This window comes from Podarcis cretensis (assembly GCF_951804945.1).
Source record: "Podarcis cretensis genome assembly, chromosome: 5".
Taxonomy (NCBI): Eukaryota; Metazoa; Chordata; class Lepidosauria; order Squamata; family Lacertidae; genus Podarcis; species Podarcis cretensis.
Window position 1 is genome coordinate 11,980,780 of NC_137174.1, and position 16,650 is coordinate 11,997,429.

Consider the following 16,650-nt stretch of genomic DNA (forward strand, 5'->3'; position numbering starts at 1 on the left):
TATTATTATTATTATTATTATTATTATTGGTTAGAGAGCTGCACTAGGACCTCCGGAGACCAGGGTTTGGATCTCTGCTCAGCCATGAAGCTCACTGGGCAACCTTGGGGCAGTCGCTGCCCTCAGCCAAACCCACCTCATAGGGTTGTAGTGGAGATTAAATGAGGAGGAGGAGAACTATGTACACCAGAGGTTTTCAACCTTTCTGGCTCCATGTCTCCCTTGACTAACTACAGTGCTACCTCGGGTTACAGACGCTTCAGGTTACAGACTCCGCTAACCCAGAAATATTACCTCAGATTAAGAACTTTGCTTCAGGATGAGAACAGAAATCGCGCAGTGGCGGCAGCAGGAGGCCCCATTAGCTAAAGTGGTACCTCGGGTTAAGAACAGTTTCAGGTTAAGAACGGACCTCCAGAACGAATTAAGTTCTTAACCCGAGGTACCACTGTACATTCTTTCTGTGGCACCCCTGTGGGGCTCAGGAGCCCAGTTATGCTACCCCTTGCCTGCAGAGCTGGCAGCCCCTCACCCTTTTTCGAATGCCCTCCCTTGTGGAGTGCTCCCTCAGCCTCTTCTCCCCTCTCCCCTCTCCTTGGGAGTCCTTCAGACAGTTGCTCTGAGCTGCCCCTCCTGCCCCAAAGAGAGGTGCCTTCTTACACTGCCCCATAGGAGCCTGGGAAGCACTGCCTGGCCAGCCCCAGAGGCACCATTCGCCTGGGGAGCTCATAGCTGGGGCTGCTGCAACAAACAGCCGTGCAAGCCTTTGGGAGGCAGAGACGCAAGAGGGCATCTGAGGAGGGAGGGAAGGGAAGAGGGACAGAGGCCAGTGTTGCCCACGGCACCCCTGACCATCATTCAAGGCACCCGAGGGTGCCAGGGGGCAGTGGTTATGAACCACTGACGTACAGCACCTGGAGCTCCATGGAGGAAAGGTGGGATGGAAACGTAATAAACAAACAAGCAAAAAGGCCCTCTTCAGAGTTATTTGTAGAGAAACAAAAAACATATTTGCATACAGTGGTACCTCAGGTTGCATATGCTTCAGGTTACATACACTTCAGGTTGCAGACTCCACTAACCCAGAAATAGTACCTCGGGTTAAGAACTTTGCTTCAGGAAGAGAACAGAAATTGGGCGCGGCACCAGCAGGAGGCCCCATTAGCTAAAGTGGTGCTTCAGGTTAAGAACAGTTTCAGGAACAAATTAAGTACTTAACCCGAGGTACCACTGTACTTGGATCTTCGATGGAATGAGCAATAATGGAAAGTTTCACATCCATGATCCGCAAATGGACTAGTGACTGCGTCTTCCCTTAATTTACCTTGCAAGGTTGTTATTAAGGGAATAATGGCCCACAGTTCCTCGAGGAAACCTGGCATATAAATAAATAGATTGCACAAAACTGCTGGTGCAAGTCTTGCTAAGTTAAATTTCCCACTCTTAAAGTCAGCCTCGGAGATGGTGGACTAAAGCGCTTCAATAGGAATCTTACTTATTTCTGGAGACTTCGACATTTCCCAGACGCACGGAATGTCTGCTGTGACTTTGCCTGAGTATAGCATGCTGTGCCTACTCCTGAAAAAAGTTTGGAAGCAAAAGAACCCCCCCCAAACCCTGGATTTGGGGGGAATTCCAAATTTATTTAATTATTATAATATTTTTTTATTAATTTTAACATATAAATTATAAAATGTACCACAAAACTTATCACTTATACAATCTTTTTGGACTTCCATCAGCACCTCTTTGACCACCGTTTTGACCACTTCTTATGCATTTCTTAACTTTATATTGCCTTTACATCTCTTAACAAATCATCCTCCCCTTGTCAATTTTTACAATACTTCTAATAATACTCCTCACAAAACTTCTTACAACCCTACAAATGTCATCTGTTCTTCACAATTACTTTTCAAATAGTCCGTAAATTTACTCCAGTCTTCCGTGAATTTCTGGTCTCGCTGGTTTCGAATCCTTCCTGTTAGTTTATCTAGTTCTGCATAGTGCATTAACTTCATCCTCCATTCTTCAATCAACAGCAACTCTTCTTGCTTCCATTTTTGGGCCAATAATATTCTTGCTGCTGTGGGGGAATTCCAAATTATGGAATTGTGTGGAGCAAGATAACTGTCTTGAAACTACAAAATACTGTAACAAATGTGGAGAATTCTAGCGTTAACCACCAGACGCTCTACTTTGCAGAACTGAATCAAAAATATGGTCGCCACTGGTTACTGAGGAAGGGAAAACCAATCCGTACAAGATGAACCTGGCATCCCAGCCACAGGTGAGTAACATGAAAGAGGCTGTTTCTTTTCCGCCAGACTGTGCCCACTGCAGGTATGGACTGAACTGTGTTGACGCAGCATAAATGACACTCCCATAGCTGCTGCTTGTGTTTTATTCTAAAGGCACAGGCGCACTGTGTGTCACATGTTTGGCATAACACATGCATGCCCAGTATAGGCTGAGGAGAAAAGTCATTTGTGGAGGAAAGAGTATCGTAAATCCATATACAGTTGTACATTAAATCTCAAATGCCTTGGCTCCCGAAAAAAATGGCTCCCGAACAATTGAAACCCAGAAGTGAGTGTTCCAGTTTTTGAACAATTTTTGGAAGCCGAATGTCCATCGCGGCTTCCGATTGGCTGCAGGAGCTTCCTGCGGCCAATCAGAAGCCATGCTTTGGTCTCTGAATGTTTTAGAAGTCGAGCGTGTTTCTTGAACGGATTCTGTTCGACTTCGAAGGTACAACTGTAGTTGTTTTTTGATTTGGCCATCGGGAATTGCATTTGGGTGGAATGCCTTTAATGTATGGGGAAATCCCATATCAGAAGTGGTGTTTTGGGCAATTTCAGAGGGGGGAGAAAAAGCTATAAAACCTCATTTTTTTGCGATTTGCACAACAACATTGCCCCCTCCCAAGAAAACTCAACAACTTCCCCTTAAAAAGCTCAATAACATTTCTGTCCAGGTTTTCACTCTATGAAATATGGAAAGCCTAGTCAAAACAGTTGGCCCTTCCAGATGGGGCCACGCTCCATAATTTAGCCTCTAGAAAAGTGGTTGGCAGGACATAAAGCACTAGGAAGTAATCCATGACACAATACATAATTAAGTTGAGGTTTCTCTCCACTAGATTTTATCGATCACCAGTAGTATAAAATATCGGGCAGCAGGAGATTGTGGGGAGGATGAAGTTCTACATCTGATCAGTGCAGAATTGTGGAATTTAGATTAACGTGAGAATGTATGATTGCCTGTGAAATTTGGGTGTTTGGGTGGCTTCTCTCAATGTCAGCCACAACTACTTCCTTTTGGCCTCATCCGCTACTGGCATGCAGTGATTGGAATGAAGTCCTTGGGTTCAGAAAAGTTCTCTAGCCCAACCCCCCCTGGGCTGCATTTTGAGAAGGGGGTAGGATGCCTGCACCCGGGATCATGGCCTCTTTTCTTTGTTTTGGGGTTTTTTGTTTGTTTGTTTGTTTGGTTGGTTGGTTTTCCCACCTCCGCACCCCACCAGGAACTTGTAGGCTCGAAGCTGCACATGAGCGCGACACCTGCCTTGAACGGCCGCACCATTCTTAAATAATAATAATAATAATTATTATTATTAATATGCCGCCCATCTGACTGGGTAACAGAATATTAAAACACAATAGTGATCAAAAAAGGAAGACAATATTTCATGATTCATTTCATAATAATTGCTTACCAAGTTTCATTTACCAATTATGTGAATACATTTTTCGTTAATCTGTGATGATTTGCCTGTACCAAAGGACAGCGGGGAAAACTCAAACACATGCGAGAAAGCTAAAAGAATCTAATGTCACTAGATTCTCACTTAGTAATTGTTTCAGCAGCAATATGAAAGGCCGAGTATATTTAGTTAAGAGTCAGACTGAATTTCTAAACACAGCAAAATTTTAAGAAAAGCTGTACAAATAATTATTTAATGTATTATGCTTTGAACACACTTTGAACTTAAGTACAAAGTTAAGTACAAAGTTTTCTGGTCGGATTGAAGCTGGCCAGAGGGTGGCGGAGAAACATATTGAACTGCAGGATTTGTCAGCGAAACTGCAAGATCGCTGTGGGTGGCGGCTAACGCCGTGTGAATGCGCCTTCAATGGGCTGGACGGTGGAGTAAGCGGTCATGTGGACATACCCCTTTTTGTATGTGTGTGCCCTGAACATAGCTGTCAACTTACAGATTTGAAAATAAGGGACCAGCAGCCTCAAAAATAAGGGATCAGCAGCCAAAATAAGGGATTTTCCCAGCACGGGTATGTTCGACTTCTGAGCCCCTCTGAGCCAAAGGCAGAAAGCCCAGCCAGCAGCCAAACGAAGCCTCAAGCGGTGGTCCTCACAGCGCAGCAACCCAGCAAAGGGGATGCAGCAAAGAAAACCACGTCACCTCTCCGCTGGGAAGCGCTGAGCAAAGGCGAATCCCCAGGCAACGCGGCCGATTTGATAGGCACAAGGCATGCAAGCTCCACCGCTCAGTCGTTCTTAGACTCCTTATTGGGTGAGCAACGCAGCCAAGCAACACAGTTGGAGCCTCCCTCCTCCCTGGCCGGCAGGCAGGGAGGGAGAGGAGCTGCTTCCTTTGAAACCCAGGAAATTTAAGGGACATTATCAGTAAGGGACAGCAGCGGGAAACGGCACTGGGATAAGGGACTTTCCCGCCAAATAAGGGACGGTTGACAGCTATGGCCCTGCATCTTAATGAAAGGAAAACCAGAAAATAGAATTGAGCTGCTTGCCCCAGGGTAAATCGGCGAGTCCCTTTCCGTACCTCTGCCCTGCCCCAGAGCCATACATTCCTTTGCCAGACTGATGTCATGGCTACGTTAAAACAGGCCACCGATTCTCCTGAGGCTTTTTCCTTTAAAACGCTCCCTGTCACATCCTCTGGGGATGAGATCATTGTGGCTGTTTTGTTTAGTTATTCCCATAGAAACCGGGGAATGGAAGGCTGTAGAAACTGGGTGTGTGCTTTGACATTTGATAAGACCGCAGTAGACCTCATGCCAAGACCTCTGAGTCAAGAGGTGAACGGCATAGCAGTTTCCTGTCTGAAATGCCCGGTGGCCTCATCTGGCTTCATATTCGTCATTGTTCCTGAATCGTTTTGTCTTTTGCATCGATGTAAACACTTGGTAAACACAGAAAGGGAAGCTGGAAAGCTAATCAGGCAGGTTTTCCCTCCCCACCCAAGAAGAAGAAGTTGGGTTAACCTTTCGCATTTTCACTCAGATTTCAGAGCATTTAAAATTTCCCAACCAGATGCCGTTTGGAAGACAAAATTGAAACACTGCCATGGCCTCCTTTAATTTTCCTTCTTTTTTTTTCAATCTCTTATCTCTGCGTCTCCTTTTTTTTTAAAAAAAAAGAGCTGTGAATATTTGAGACTATGAGGTCGGACCAATTGCTACAGGTGTTGGGAAAACCAGATTTGTGCTTGGGTACAGCAACAGATAGGGACGTGGGTGGCACTGTGGGTTAAACCACAGAGCCTAGGACTTGCTGATCAGAAGGTCGGCGGTTTGAATCCCCGTGACGGGGTGAACTCCCGTTGCTCGGTCCCTGCTCCTGCCAACCTAGCAGTTTGAAAGCACATCAAAGTGCAAGTAGATAAATAGGTACCGCTGCAGCGAGAAGGTAAACGGCATTTCCGTGTGCTGCTCTGGTTCGCCAGAAGCGACTTAGTCATGCTGGCCACATGACCCAGAAGCTGTACGCCGGCTCCCTCAGCCAATAAAGCGAGATGAGCTTCTGGTCCCGAGATTGTGGGGTGGTACAAAGCTATATTGGCACCTGTTTCCACCGTGTCATTTTCCCCTTGCACAGTGTATGACAAAGGCGACAAAAGGTCTCAGAGACAAAGGTCACAGACAGGACACCGCAGACTACTGAGACCGCAAAAGGTTAGACAGAGGCAATGATGTTCAGACAGCCGTGGCTTTGTCTGTGAGGGGTGTGTGTGCTCTGCACCCCAAGGTCACGCGTGCAGGCAGACTGAGGCTGCCTGCGGGTGGGGAGTGTGCTCCCTCTGGACCCCACTCCCCACTCTGCGATCATCCCTACACTAATGTCCATCCCGTATCCAAATATATTCCACCCCCCTTTGCAGACTGACCTTGTTTTTCACCGATTCCTTGCACAGCCGAGGGACTGCTGCTTATCACCCGCACGCCCAGCGCATCTGATTGTTCCCTCTGCTCCCTTGCATGCAGGATATAAGGCACATAGGAAGTGCACATAACCGAAGCGCTATGCCCTTCACTGCCGCCACCGCTGCTTCCAGCACTGCACCCAAGGTCATCACTGCCCAGTACAATAGCCCAGCGGGCCTGTACTCCTCGGAAAACATACAGACCTTCAACGACGCGGTGGGGTCCAAGTCCGCTCAGGGCGACCAGGAGCCCAGCAAAAAGTAAGTAGCTCCCCAGTTTTGCGCTTGACGGCACCACCACCACACAAGGAAAGCCCTGGTCTCTACTGTAGATGCACGGAGTGAGTGTATTTATGCTGTGACGCACCTCAAGACTTCTTTTCTTTCAGGTTGGCCACTCGGCTGGCGTGTGCCTGAGAACACCAGTTCTTCCGACGCAACAAAGAAAAACTAATGACCTTTCTGTTCTTTGATTCCCCAGCTGCCTGTGCCGTTTCAGCGCGCTTTCAGTATGACGTACGAGCCTTTAAAATTGCCTCCCCACTCGCTCAGGTGCTCGTCGCTTCTATTACGAGAATAATTGTGGCTTTTTGTGATCTTCCCAGCGAAATGGGACGGTCTGGCAGAGGGAGCACAAGTAAAGACTTCTCTTTTCAACGGAAGGTTTTGTGGTCCTGAAAGTAACATCTTTTTTGGGGGGGAGGGTGAAGGGCTGAGAAACTTTTCTTAGATGTTTAAATCTTCAGGTAAAGGTATCTGTCAGGGGTTCAGGAGCAGAGGCACAGGGAAGAGAGGAGATGGAGAGTGAAGGGGAAGAATCCGAGGGGAGCGTAGGAGAAGAGGACAGTGACTTCCATTTGTGCTGTGATTTCTACTGTAAAGGTTCAGGATTTCCAGACAGGGACCGAGTAGGGTTTTTGTTTTGTTCCGCCACTTTCCCCGGAATCGGAACAGGTGTCAATCAGGTTTGCTGCAGAATGTTCCAATTCAGTGCTAAACAGTGAGTTTTCCCAGGGAAAAGCAGCAGGACCAGAAAACACGCTCGGACCTTTGCTTAGAAATCGCGGCACAAACAGAAGTCTTGATGAGCCCCAAGTTGTTCTGTGATGCATATTGTGCTGGCTGCTTGGCTGTGTGGAACTGTCTAAACCAGGCTTCCATAAACTTGGCCCTCCAGATGTTTTTGGCCTACAACTCCCATGATCCCTAGCTAGCAAGGGATGATGGGAATTGTAGTCTCAAAACATCTGGAGGGCCGAGTTTGAGGAAGCCTGATCTAAGCAGTCTTTTCCAAACTTGGGTCTCCAGCTGATTTTGGACTACAATTCCCACCATCCCTGACCACTGGTCCTGCTAGCTTAGGGATCATGGGAGTTGTAGTCCCAAGAGAGCTGGAGACCCAGGTTTGGGAAACCCTGGTCTAAATGAAGCTGGTTTAGGGTTGCGACTGATGCTGTATTTAATTTATGTCCTTTCTTCCCCACCTCCGTGGCAAATTATCATCCCGAACGTACCCCATCCTTTATAACGCCCTCCTTTTGTGACCAGTCCTTTGTCACCTGCTGGCGGGTTCAAGGCTCCTTTTGCATCGGTCTATAACCCACTCCAGGCCTCTTCCTCCTCTCCTTTGCGAAGGAGGCACAGTACCTCATCCATACCCAGCCAAATCCGAGTGGGGCCCGGACAGCTCAAGGAAGTTGCTCAGATCTGCCCCAGCAGCCCTGTGGAAGTGGACGTGCCGGGACTCAAAGTGCGGCACGTACAGTTTAACTCTCCTTTACAGCTCTATTCACAGAAAAACATCCTGGATTCTTTGCAGGGGCAGATCTCTTACGTTAGCCCTTCCTTCCCCAGGTAAATTTGCCTGCCTCACATGCCGCTGAATTGTTGTCCCTGCGCACATTCACCTTCCTCATCCTTTTGTGTGCATCCATCGCTCACTCAACGCGGTCGATTGTTGCAAAAAAATAAATAAAAAATCTCTACATTCTTGTGATGGATGCATCTCCTCAAGCTGAGATTTGGGGTTGCTTCTGAAGTAACGTTTTGGAGCTTCCAGTCAGTGGCGGGGGCTCACTGTGGCGTAAATATGCTGGATTTGGGCATGCTTCTCTAATATTCTTTTTTTGGGGGGTGTTGTGTTAATCCTTTACACCCCTGTTCATCAAGGATCACCTTATCCCTCTGTTAAATAGTGGGTACACGTAGCAGATGACACAGCGATTCTCCAAACAACTCTTGTTTATTCACAGGCCAGAACAGAACTGAACTGACGGGTTCAGTCAGTCTGCTTATATAGAGCTCCAGTATAATGTAACTGTAACAATTTCCTAAAACTATCCAATCACTGAGCGTCACTTTCGATCCTTTATTTGCATAGCTATCTACAGTATCCCACTGCTGGCCCGGGGTGAGAACTTCAGTACATAACACCCTCCATCACAAGATCGTGGCATTTATTAAATTCCTATATGGCCCTTCATCCGAGGATCACAGGGTGGTGTACAATAGAAAAACACAAAAATACACAACATGGTAGCAAGCAAAAACAAGACCACTCTCAGTATGGGGAGCTTTTCAACATGCAAACGTGGTTTCTTGTGCTTGAACCTAAAGCATAATAGTATAAGAAAAGGAGAGAGCAAGGTCTGGATCAGGGAGAAATTTGAGCATGCAAATTACCTGTGTATGGGCTCGGGGGAAATACTTTGATGAGGACGACGACGTTACCTTGGAATTGGCCCTTGATGCATGAAGCCTGTCTCAGTAGCTTTTCCCAATCGCTCGTTTTTCTTCTCCTGTCGTGCATGGTTCAGGTTGGTCAAACAGGCTTTATTCATACAAGCAGGAAGGATCTGTTCCATGGAATGTGTTGGATTTTGAACACCATCGCTGGCATGTTGTGACCACTCTAAATGTTTTTTGCGCATGCTCTGTTAGCTACAAATAGGCCAGTTCCGCTTAATGTTAGAAATAATGTTAGAAATAAGGCATTGTAAGAGACAACTGGGACGCGGGTGGCGCTGTGGGTTAAACCACAGAGCCTAGGACTTGCCAATCAGAAGGTTGGCGGTTCGAATCCCCGCGATGGGGTGAGCTCCCGTTGCTCGGTCCCTGCTCCTGCCAACCTAGCAGTTCAAAAGCACATCAAAGTGCAAGTAGATAAATAGGTACCGCTCCGGCGGGAAGGTAAACTGCGTTTCCGTGCGCTGCTCTGGTTCGCCAGAAGTGGCTTAGTCATGCTGGCCACATGACCCGGAAGCCGTATGCCGGCTTCCTCGGCCAATAAAACGAGATGAGCGCCGCAACCCCAGAGTCGTCCGCGACTGAACCTAACGGTCAGGGGTCCCTTTACCTTTACCTTTAAGAGATGATCGGGCCTTTAAAGAAGCAATAATGGAACAGAGAGATGGTAGAAAAGCTTTAGATATTCCAAATGTTGTAGAAACCTCGTTTTCTAACGGACAAAGAAATTTCAGAAAACCTTCCACTTAAATGTAGAGCTCAACCAGCAGGAAACTGAATAGCCTTGATCTACAGTTTGTAGAATCAGGTACCTTTCCTCAGCCCAGTTTGGAAGCAAGATGAGCAGGGAGAGAAATATTACAACCTATATTACAACCTGTTGAGCATGAAGATACAGTGGTGCCTCGCAAGACGAAAAGAATCCGTTCCGCGATTCTCTTCGTCTAGCAGTTTTTTCGTCTTGCGAAGCAAGCCCATTGACGGATTAGCGGATAAGCGCTATTAGCGGCTTAGCGGCTTAGAAAAAGGTGGGGAAAGGAAAAAAAAAAAACCCGCAGGAACTCGCAAGACATTTTCGTCTTGCGAAGCAAGCCCATAGGAAATTCGTTTTGTGAAGCACCTCCAAAACGGAAAACCCCTTCGTCTAGCGGGTTTTCCGTCTTGCGAGGCGTTCGTCTTGCGGGGCACCACTGTATCTGGGGGGTGGGAGAGAAAGATAGATGCTTTTCTCTGTCATGGATGCTTTAGGTGAGATTCTGCAATGCAGGGAGTCCCATGCAAACTTGCAAAGTCTATAATTCTCACTTATACCCCTCTTGATTGTAAAAAAATTCACTCTACAGCCCAAACATATGTCTAGTTTTGACCCGGAAAATTCTCTGAGGTTTAATTTCCTTGCTTTTGCACATGGTTCATGTTGTTGTTATCTTCAATGACCGCAATTAGTTAGGGGTTGCTTTTAGAGACTGTAATTAGTGATTGCTAATGATAGTTCTGAGGGGAAGGAATTGGTGGTGTGTCATCATTGGAGCACTGGGTGAAGTTTTGAAGGTACACCATGCAAGTTAAAACAAAATGTGATTGAACCTCTTCAGATTTAACATTGCCGTTTGTGTATCATGTTTTAAAGCAATAGCTTGTCTTTTCCATGTTTTATCTTGGATGAAATGGTTATATTTTTAACTTAAACAGCACCCCCACCTTAGGCCCGCTTGATATTAGTGTAATGCGCTGGAAATAATGTGCATTATTTCTGCCTCCTATGCTTAATGGTGAAAATCATCTGAATAGGAAAATAAGGGATCCTTCTTTGTGCCTTCTGGAAGAAGACAGACATCTTTGCAAGGCAAAATGGAATGTCTGAATTGCCTCATAGGCCTGGTTCAAACGTAGTTCATCACTCAATGAACATGAAGCGAGTCATCGCAGGTCAAACCCTATTGCTCTCGTATTGCCTGAAGCGCAGATGTTTCTACATGAAGCCTGTTACATGTTCAGCCACAGCCCAGTCAAGTGATATGCATGAATCAGCTCTTATTGTTCCTCTTGTCTGTGTCTCTCACAAACAGCGAGTCTCGTGGATCCAGTGTGTGGGGCAGCCAGTTATGCACATTTATTCATGTTCATTATGTTGTGCTTATCTGCAGTTGTGCAACTTAAGCCAGTCTTTTGTTTTGTGAATTGGCTGCTCGCCTGAGGTGAGTAGCAACAACTGCCTGGGAAAATCTGATTGGCAAACGTCACCTGTCTTATGCAGTGTGTGTAGCTTTCTCCCATGCAGCCAAGAGGGGGAATTTAAGCCTATCGATAACCCTCTTGTTGGACGCGGGCGGCGCTGTGGGTTAAATCAGAGCCTAGGACTTGCCAATCAGAAGGTCGGCGGTTCGAATCCCTGCGACAGGGTGAGCTCCCGTTGCTCGGTCCCTGCTCCTGCCAACCTAGCAGTTTGAAAGCACGTCAAAGTGCAAGTAGATAAATAGGTACCGCTCTGGCAGGAAGGTAAAGAGCGTTTCCGTGCGCTGCTCTGGTTCACCAGAAGCGGCTTAGTCATGCTGGCCACATGATCTGGAAGCTGTACGCTGGCTCCCTCGGCCAATAAAGTGAGATGAGCGCCGCAACCCCAGAGTCGGCTACGACTGGACCTAATGGTCAGGGGTACCTTTACCTTAACCCTCTTTTTAAAATAAAAGTACTAAAAATTCTGGAGATACTCTAATTCAGAGTCCATTAGTTTGGACCCCGAGAGAGCAGTAAACCTGGACCCCACAAACCCAAGTGGTAGGCATCACACATTATATTCTGGAAGCACCAATAATGGGGGGGGGGGAGTAACATAAGAATGGTGCAAGTATACACTTAAAAGTAGTTTTAAAAGGGGAAATACCAAGAAACTACTGTTAGGAGGCGATGACTGGCTTTTCCTGCATTCAGTTGTAGATTTAATCTCACTGCCGCTTGTTTGTGCAAAGACACTTTCCGTCTCTAGTTGTTTCTCTCTGTGTCTTGTTTTCTCACCCTAAAACAAACAAGCAAAAATGCTGTTAGCAGATCTCCCAGCACTTCATTCACTAAAGGTGTTTCCTTTAATTTTTCCTCAGCTTGGAACAACTTAACCAGCCTGCCGGTAACTTAGTGATTGACAGAGACTCTGAGGTCTACAAGATGCTGCAGGAGAACCAAGATTCGGCAGAGCCGCCTCGACAGTCCACCTCATTCTTGGTCCTCCAAGAAATTTTAGAATCTGAAGAGAAAGGTAAAGGGGGGTGTGTGTGTACACGTTGGTTTTTAAGAAACAAGGACTGTTAAGCTCAAAGACTTGGCTGGAAATACTGTCCTAGTTTTTTAGGGGGGGAAATAAAGAAAAAAAATTATTCCCCCCCCCCAGCCACGGGGCTGGGGCAGGGGAAGCCCGAGCTTCCCCTGACCCCAGCCCCCAGAACAGGTCCAGGAGTGGCGGCAAGATTGCGCGCAACCTCGTCGCCGCACCCCGCTTGCGGGGCTGGGGACGGGGGAAGCCCGAGAACAGGCTGCTATCCGCAAGCCTTCGGAGTCCGAAGGCATGCAGATAGCTGCCTGAAGCCCGGGGAGCGCAGTGGGAGTTGGCGCTGCGCTCCCCGGGCTTCAGGCTGCAGGCTGCTATCCACAAGCCTTTGGAGCCTGGTGGGAACTCCCACTGCGCTCAGAAGGCTTGCGGATAGCTGCCTGAAGCCTGGAGAGCGAGAGGGGTCGGTGCGCACCGACCCCTCTCACTCTCCTGGCTTCAGCGAAAGCCTGCATTCGCTCCATAGGACGCACACACATTTCCCCTTCATTTTTGGAGGGGAAAAAGTGTGTCCTATAGAGCGAAAAATACGGTAATAGAGGGAGAAGGAAGCAGCATTTGATCCTTATGACCCTTGCTCTGAACCAGCTCCCCTGTGGGACACACATGTTGCAAAGTTACATTGATGTTCTTAAAAATAGCAGCTGCGAGGAGGGAAATCGGGGGCTAGAGGGCAGGGAGAGGGTTTAATCTTTCCACACAGTAGTCCCGGTGGAAATTGCCTTCCCCTCAACCCCCAAGAAACGACAATTTGGCTCAGGAGGGAAGCTCCTTTTTATCACGCTCATCAAACCACATTCCTTATAGGGATTATAAAGGAGTGCTTTAGACTTCTTATGGGAAACAGTTCTCAGCTAAGTCGTTCTGGGTACTTAATATGGAGGGAAGCTGTTGAATGTGGGATAGATGCAAGATTGTTTGGTTTGGTGGGGGAAGCCGAGCTGGGGACGGAGGGTCAAAACTGAGCAGTGAAAATTCACCAAAATCTGCACTTCCGACATGGGCTGCCATACGGCTGGATTTTCCCAGACATTTCAGCAATTTCCACCCGGACACTGTTTACAAGGGCCAAATACCGGCTACGTTGGGAAAATTCCAGACGTATGGCAACCCAACACAAAACAACCTTATCTGCAATAGTATCCCTGTTGTAACCTATGCAACATTTCAGTCCTTCAAAACCACTGCCAAAAGCCACAGAGGTGGACTTCAGACTTTCAGATTTCAGAAACACCTTGTGTGAGGCCAAAATTTCATTGGACATGCATTTTTTTATATATATTTTTTATTCAACATGGCGCCAGGGAAAGATCTCCAATGATGCTGTTTTATTTCCTCAGCAGAAACCACGGCCTGTATTGTTGCCTTGATTTTATACTCAAGACAGTTCTCCTAATCCGTAATACTGGTTGCTTTAAAATACTTACAGATCCCAATAAGCCTTCCGGATTCCGAAGTGTGAAAGCACCAACAACCAAAGTTGCGGCATCGATTGGAAATTCTCAGAAGCTTCCTGTCTGTGATAAGTGTGGATCTGGCATCGTGTAAGTAGCAGCACGAGCAGTCATTGGAGACTGCAATTGTGGAGAGGCTGTAGTTCAGACACTGGCAAACTCGGTCCACCAGATGTTTTGGGACTACAACTCCCATCATCCCTGACCACTGGTCCTGTTAGCTAGGGATGGGAGTTGTAGTCCCAAAACATCTGGAGGGCCCAGTTTGGCTATGCCTGCTGTAGTTTGAGGAAAGACTTTTCAGCTTTGAAAAAAAGGTTAAGGGAGGGTTGTGGTGGAAGTTTTAGTATCGAGTAGCATGTGAAAGGGTAATCATGAACTAAACAACAGTCAAATACCGCATTTTGCATTTTGTACAGTGGTACCAACGCGGGTGGCGCTGTGGGTTAAACCACAGAGCCTAGGACTTGCTGATCAGAAGGTCGGCGGTTCGAATCCCCGCGACGGGGTTGCTCGGTCCCTGCTCCTGCCAACCTAGCAGTTCAAAAGCACGTCAAAGTGCAAGTAGATAAATAGGTACCACTCCAGCGGGAAGGTAAACGGCATTTCCGTGCGCTGCTCTGGTTCGCCAGAAGCGGCTTAGTCATGCTGGCCACATGACCCGGAAGCTGTACGCAGGCTCCCTCGGCCAATAAACCAAGATGAGCTCCGCAACCCCAGAGTCGGCCACGACTGGACCTAATGGTCAGGGGTCCCTTTACCTTTTTATATGACCTTCCTGAATTTTGATCCTGGTACTGTTTTTCTTCCCAGAGGTGTGTTTGTGAAACTCCGGGAGAAGCACCTCCACCCAGAATGCTATGTGTGCAGTGATTGCGGAACGAACCTGAAGCAAAAAGGGCACTTCTTTGTGGAGGATCGCATCTACTGTGAGAAGCACGCCCGGGAACGGGTCACCCCGCCTGAAGGATACGATGTGATCACTGTGTTTCCAAAATGAGTGTTTTTCCAGCACTCTACCAGGCACCACTGTCTTCTGCCTCTGAATTCTCCTCGCAGTCACAGAGGCTCAGCGAGGCTTTTGCCAGTGGACCTTTTTATACCGCTAAGTAAGTGAACCACTTCCATTTTTATAAAGAAAATCCGCTCGGTCGGAGGGAATTGCCCCTCTTTTTTGATAATGCAACTCTTCTTCTGCAACTAAAAAATCGGATGCCAGAGGGCAAGCCACACGATTGTTCTTTTTCTACTCAATAAAAGGAGCTGACTCAAACCGCTGTCTGCATTGTGTTTGAATTAGCATTGTGTGGACTAGATGCAAGGTAAACGGAAGTATACACCAAAAGTACTCCTGTCTCAAATTTTTAAGAATCCAGGTCAGCAAAAAATATTGCCTCTTCTGCACCAGTGTGCTTTTCTGCTTCTCACTTAGATATCACTTACACAAGTTTCTTGTTAGGGCTGGGGGTGTGTTGCATGATGTCTCATGAGTTCTGCAGTCTGTGGAAAGGGCTTGCTTACTTTAGTTTCCCATGGTGTGGTTTTATAAAAACTGCCTGTTCCCCATATCTTTCTGCTTGCCTTTGTTTTTTGTTATTGCTGAAACTGAACTGTTTCTGAAGCAGTGCTTTTAAGTACTTGCATTCATTCTTCTGGTGTGAAATACTATGATGCAACTCTCTTCTTCAGACTCATGCCAAGGAAAACACACTTCTCACTGGGCATAGCAACTAATTCCGTCTTTGAGTAGTAACACTAGGTATCTAGATAACAAAACATTCCCCCCTTCCCCCGGTGGTTTGATAGCAGATTGTTGTAGAATTGGCCTTTACCTAGAGCAGTAAGGGGAGCAACTTTGCAATTTACTTTTATCCAGGAGTGCCAAACTGGGAGGGGGGGGGGGAGCTGAGTTTCCCATCCTAAGTAGGTAACCCTGAATTGTCTCCCCTGCCTTGATAAATTTCTTTGGCTCTTTACTATCAGTTGGTACTTTTACACCAACCATTACTGACAAAACCCAAAACGATCTCAAAAGACAATATGGAAATGAGACATAAGTTAAGTAGTAACATGGACTTAGGTTCTCAGAACCTGGCACCTCCAGGTGTACAATTTCAAGTTGTTTTTTGTAGTGCTTCTAGGAGACAACTGAACACGTGGATTTGCAGTAACTCTGCTACCTTGAAAGTGCTGCTTGTTACAAAACAATTTATTTAGCAAAATTATCAAAAACTGAAGTCATACAGGTTTGGACTTTGAAACAAAATACATCGACCAAATAAAACTATAGTTGAGGGCAAGGAGTAAGCATACTGAGAAGTAAAAAAACCAAAAACTCCAAATCCTACCATTTATCAGAACTTCCACAGGAAACTATAGTAGTATTTAGCTTTCCAGTTTGTACAAAGTCAGAGGATCTAAAATCCAAGGGGAGTCCAAAAGCTCTCTTTTCACATCTACACTTAGTAATGTTACATTTTAGAGCCTTATTTTCTTTCTGGAAAATGATACAACCAAAACAAATAGTCTGAAATGCATTTCTGAACTCTTAAGAACAAAGCAACTGTAAGGTTACAGTCACCAGCTGCCTGTATCTCAAAACACACTCTCTGTGCTGACATCTTCAGAGTTTTCTAAAACCTTGAACGCTCTCATTTTCTCTTTAAGTTGCTCAGAAGTTTTCATTTGGTCTAGGGAGAAAGAAGCAAAACACACAGTTTAGAGCACTTTCCTTGAACTGGTGGACTGGGAAACTCGAGTGGTTTGTGGCCTGATCCAAGGTGGATCGCAACAGGAGTGCTATCATGCAAAATATATGGTGAATGGTTAAGGGAAAAGTCTCCAAAATGCATGTTTTAAAAATGGGCCCTAGGTCTGAAAAGCTTGAAGATACCTGTGTTCAGAAAGACTAGAGTGTCAGTAAACAGCCAGGTTGTTCTTTTTAA

The 16,650-nt window shown here is 46.5% G+C and overlaps 2 protein-coding genes across 3 annotated transcripts in view; one reads left to right on the forward strand and one right to left on the reverse strand.

Annotated features, from left to right (window-relative positions):
* Nucleotides 1-14,978, forward strand: part of PDLIM1 (PDZ and LIM domain 1) — a 39,219-nt gene extending 24,241 nt beyond the window's left edge. Inside the window, exons 3-8 of one of the 2 annotated variants that reach the window (XM_079975379.1) lie at nt 2,206-2,290; nt 6,666-6,736; nt 7,733-8,038; nt 12,028-12,182; nt 13,681-13,795; nt 14,519-14,978. In XM_079975379.1, the coding sequence (XP_079831505.1) occupies nt 2,206-2,290; nt 6,666-6,736; nt 7,733-8,038; nt 12,028-12,182; nt 13,681-13,795; nt 14,519-14,705 (919 nt within the window). In that variant the 3' untranslated portion in view covers nt 14,706-14,978. Of the gene's footprint in view, nt 1-2,205; nt 2,291-6,245; nt 6,446-6,665; nt 6,737-7,732; nt 8,039-12,027; nt 12,183-13,680; nt 13,796-14,518 lie in introns of both variants that reach the window. The other variant, XM_079975380.1, reaches the window with a different exon arrangement.
* The window catches only part of HELLS (helicase, lymphoid specific), a 33,667-nt gene continuing 31,830 nt past the window's right edge, over nt 14,814-16,650 (reverse strand). The window contains exon 22 of the mRNA XM_079975142.1: nt 14,814-16,395. Within this exon, the coding sequence (XP_079831268.1) occupies nt 16,301-16,395 (95 nt within the window). The 3' untranslated portion in view covers nt 14,814-16,300. The remainder of the gene's footprint in view (nt 16,396-16,650) is intronic.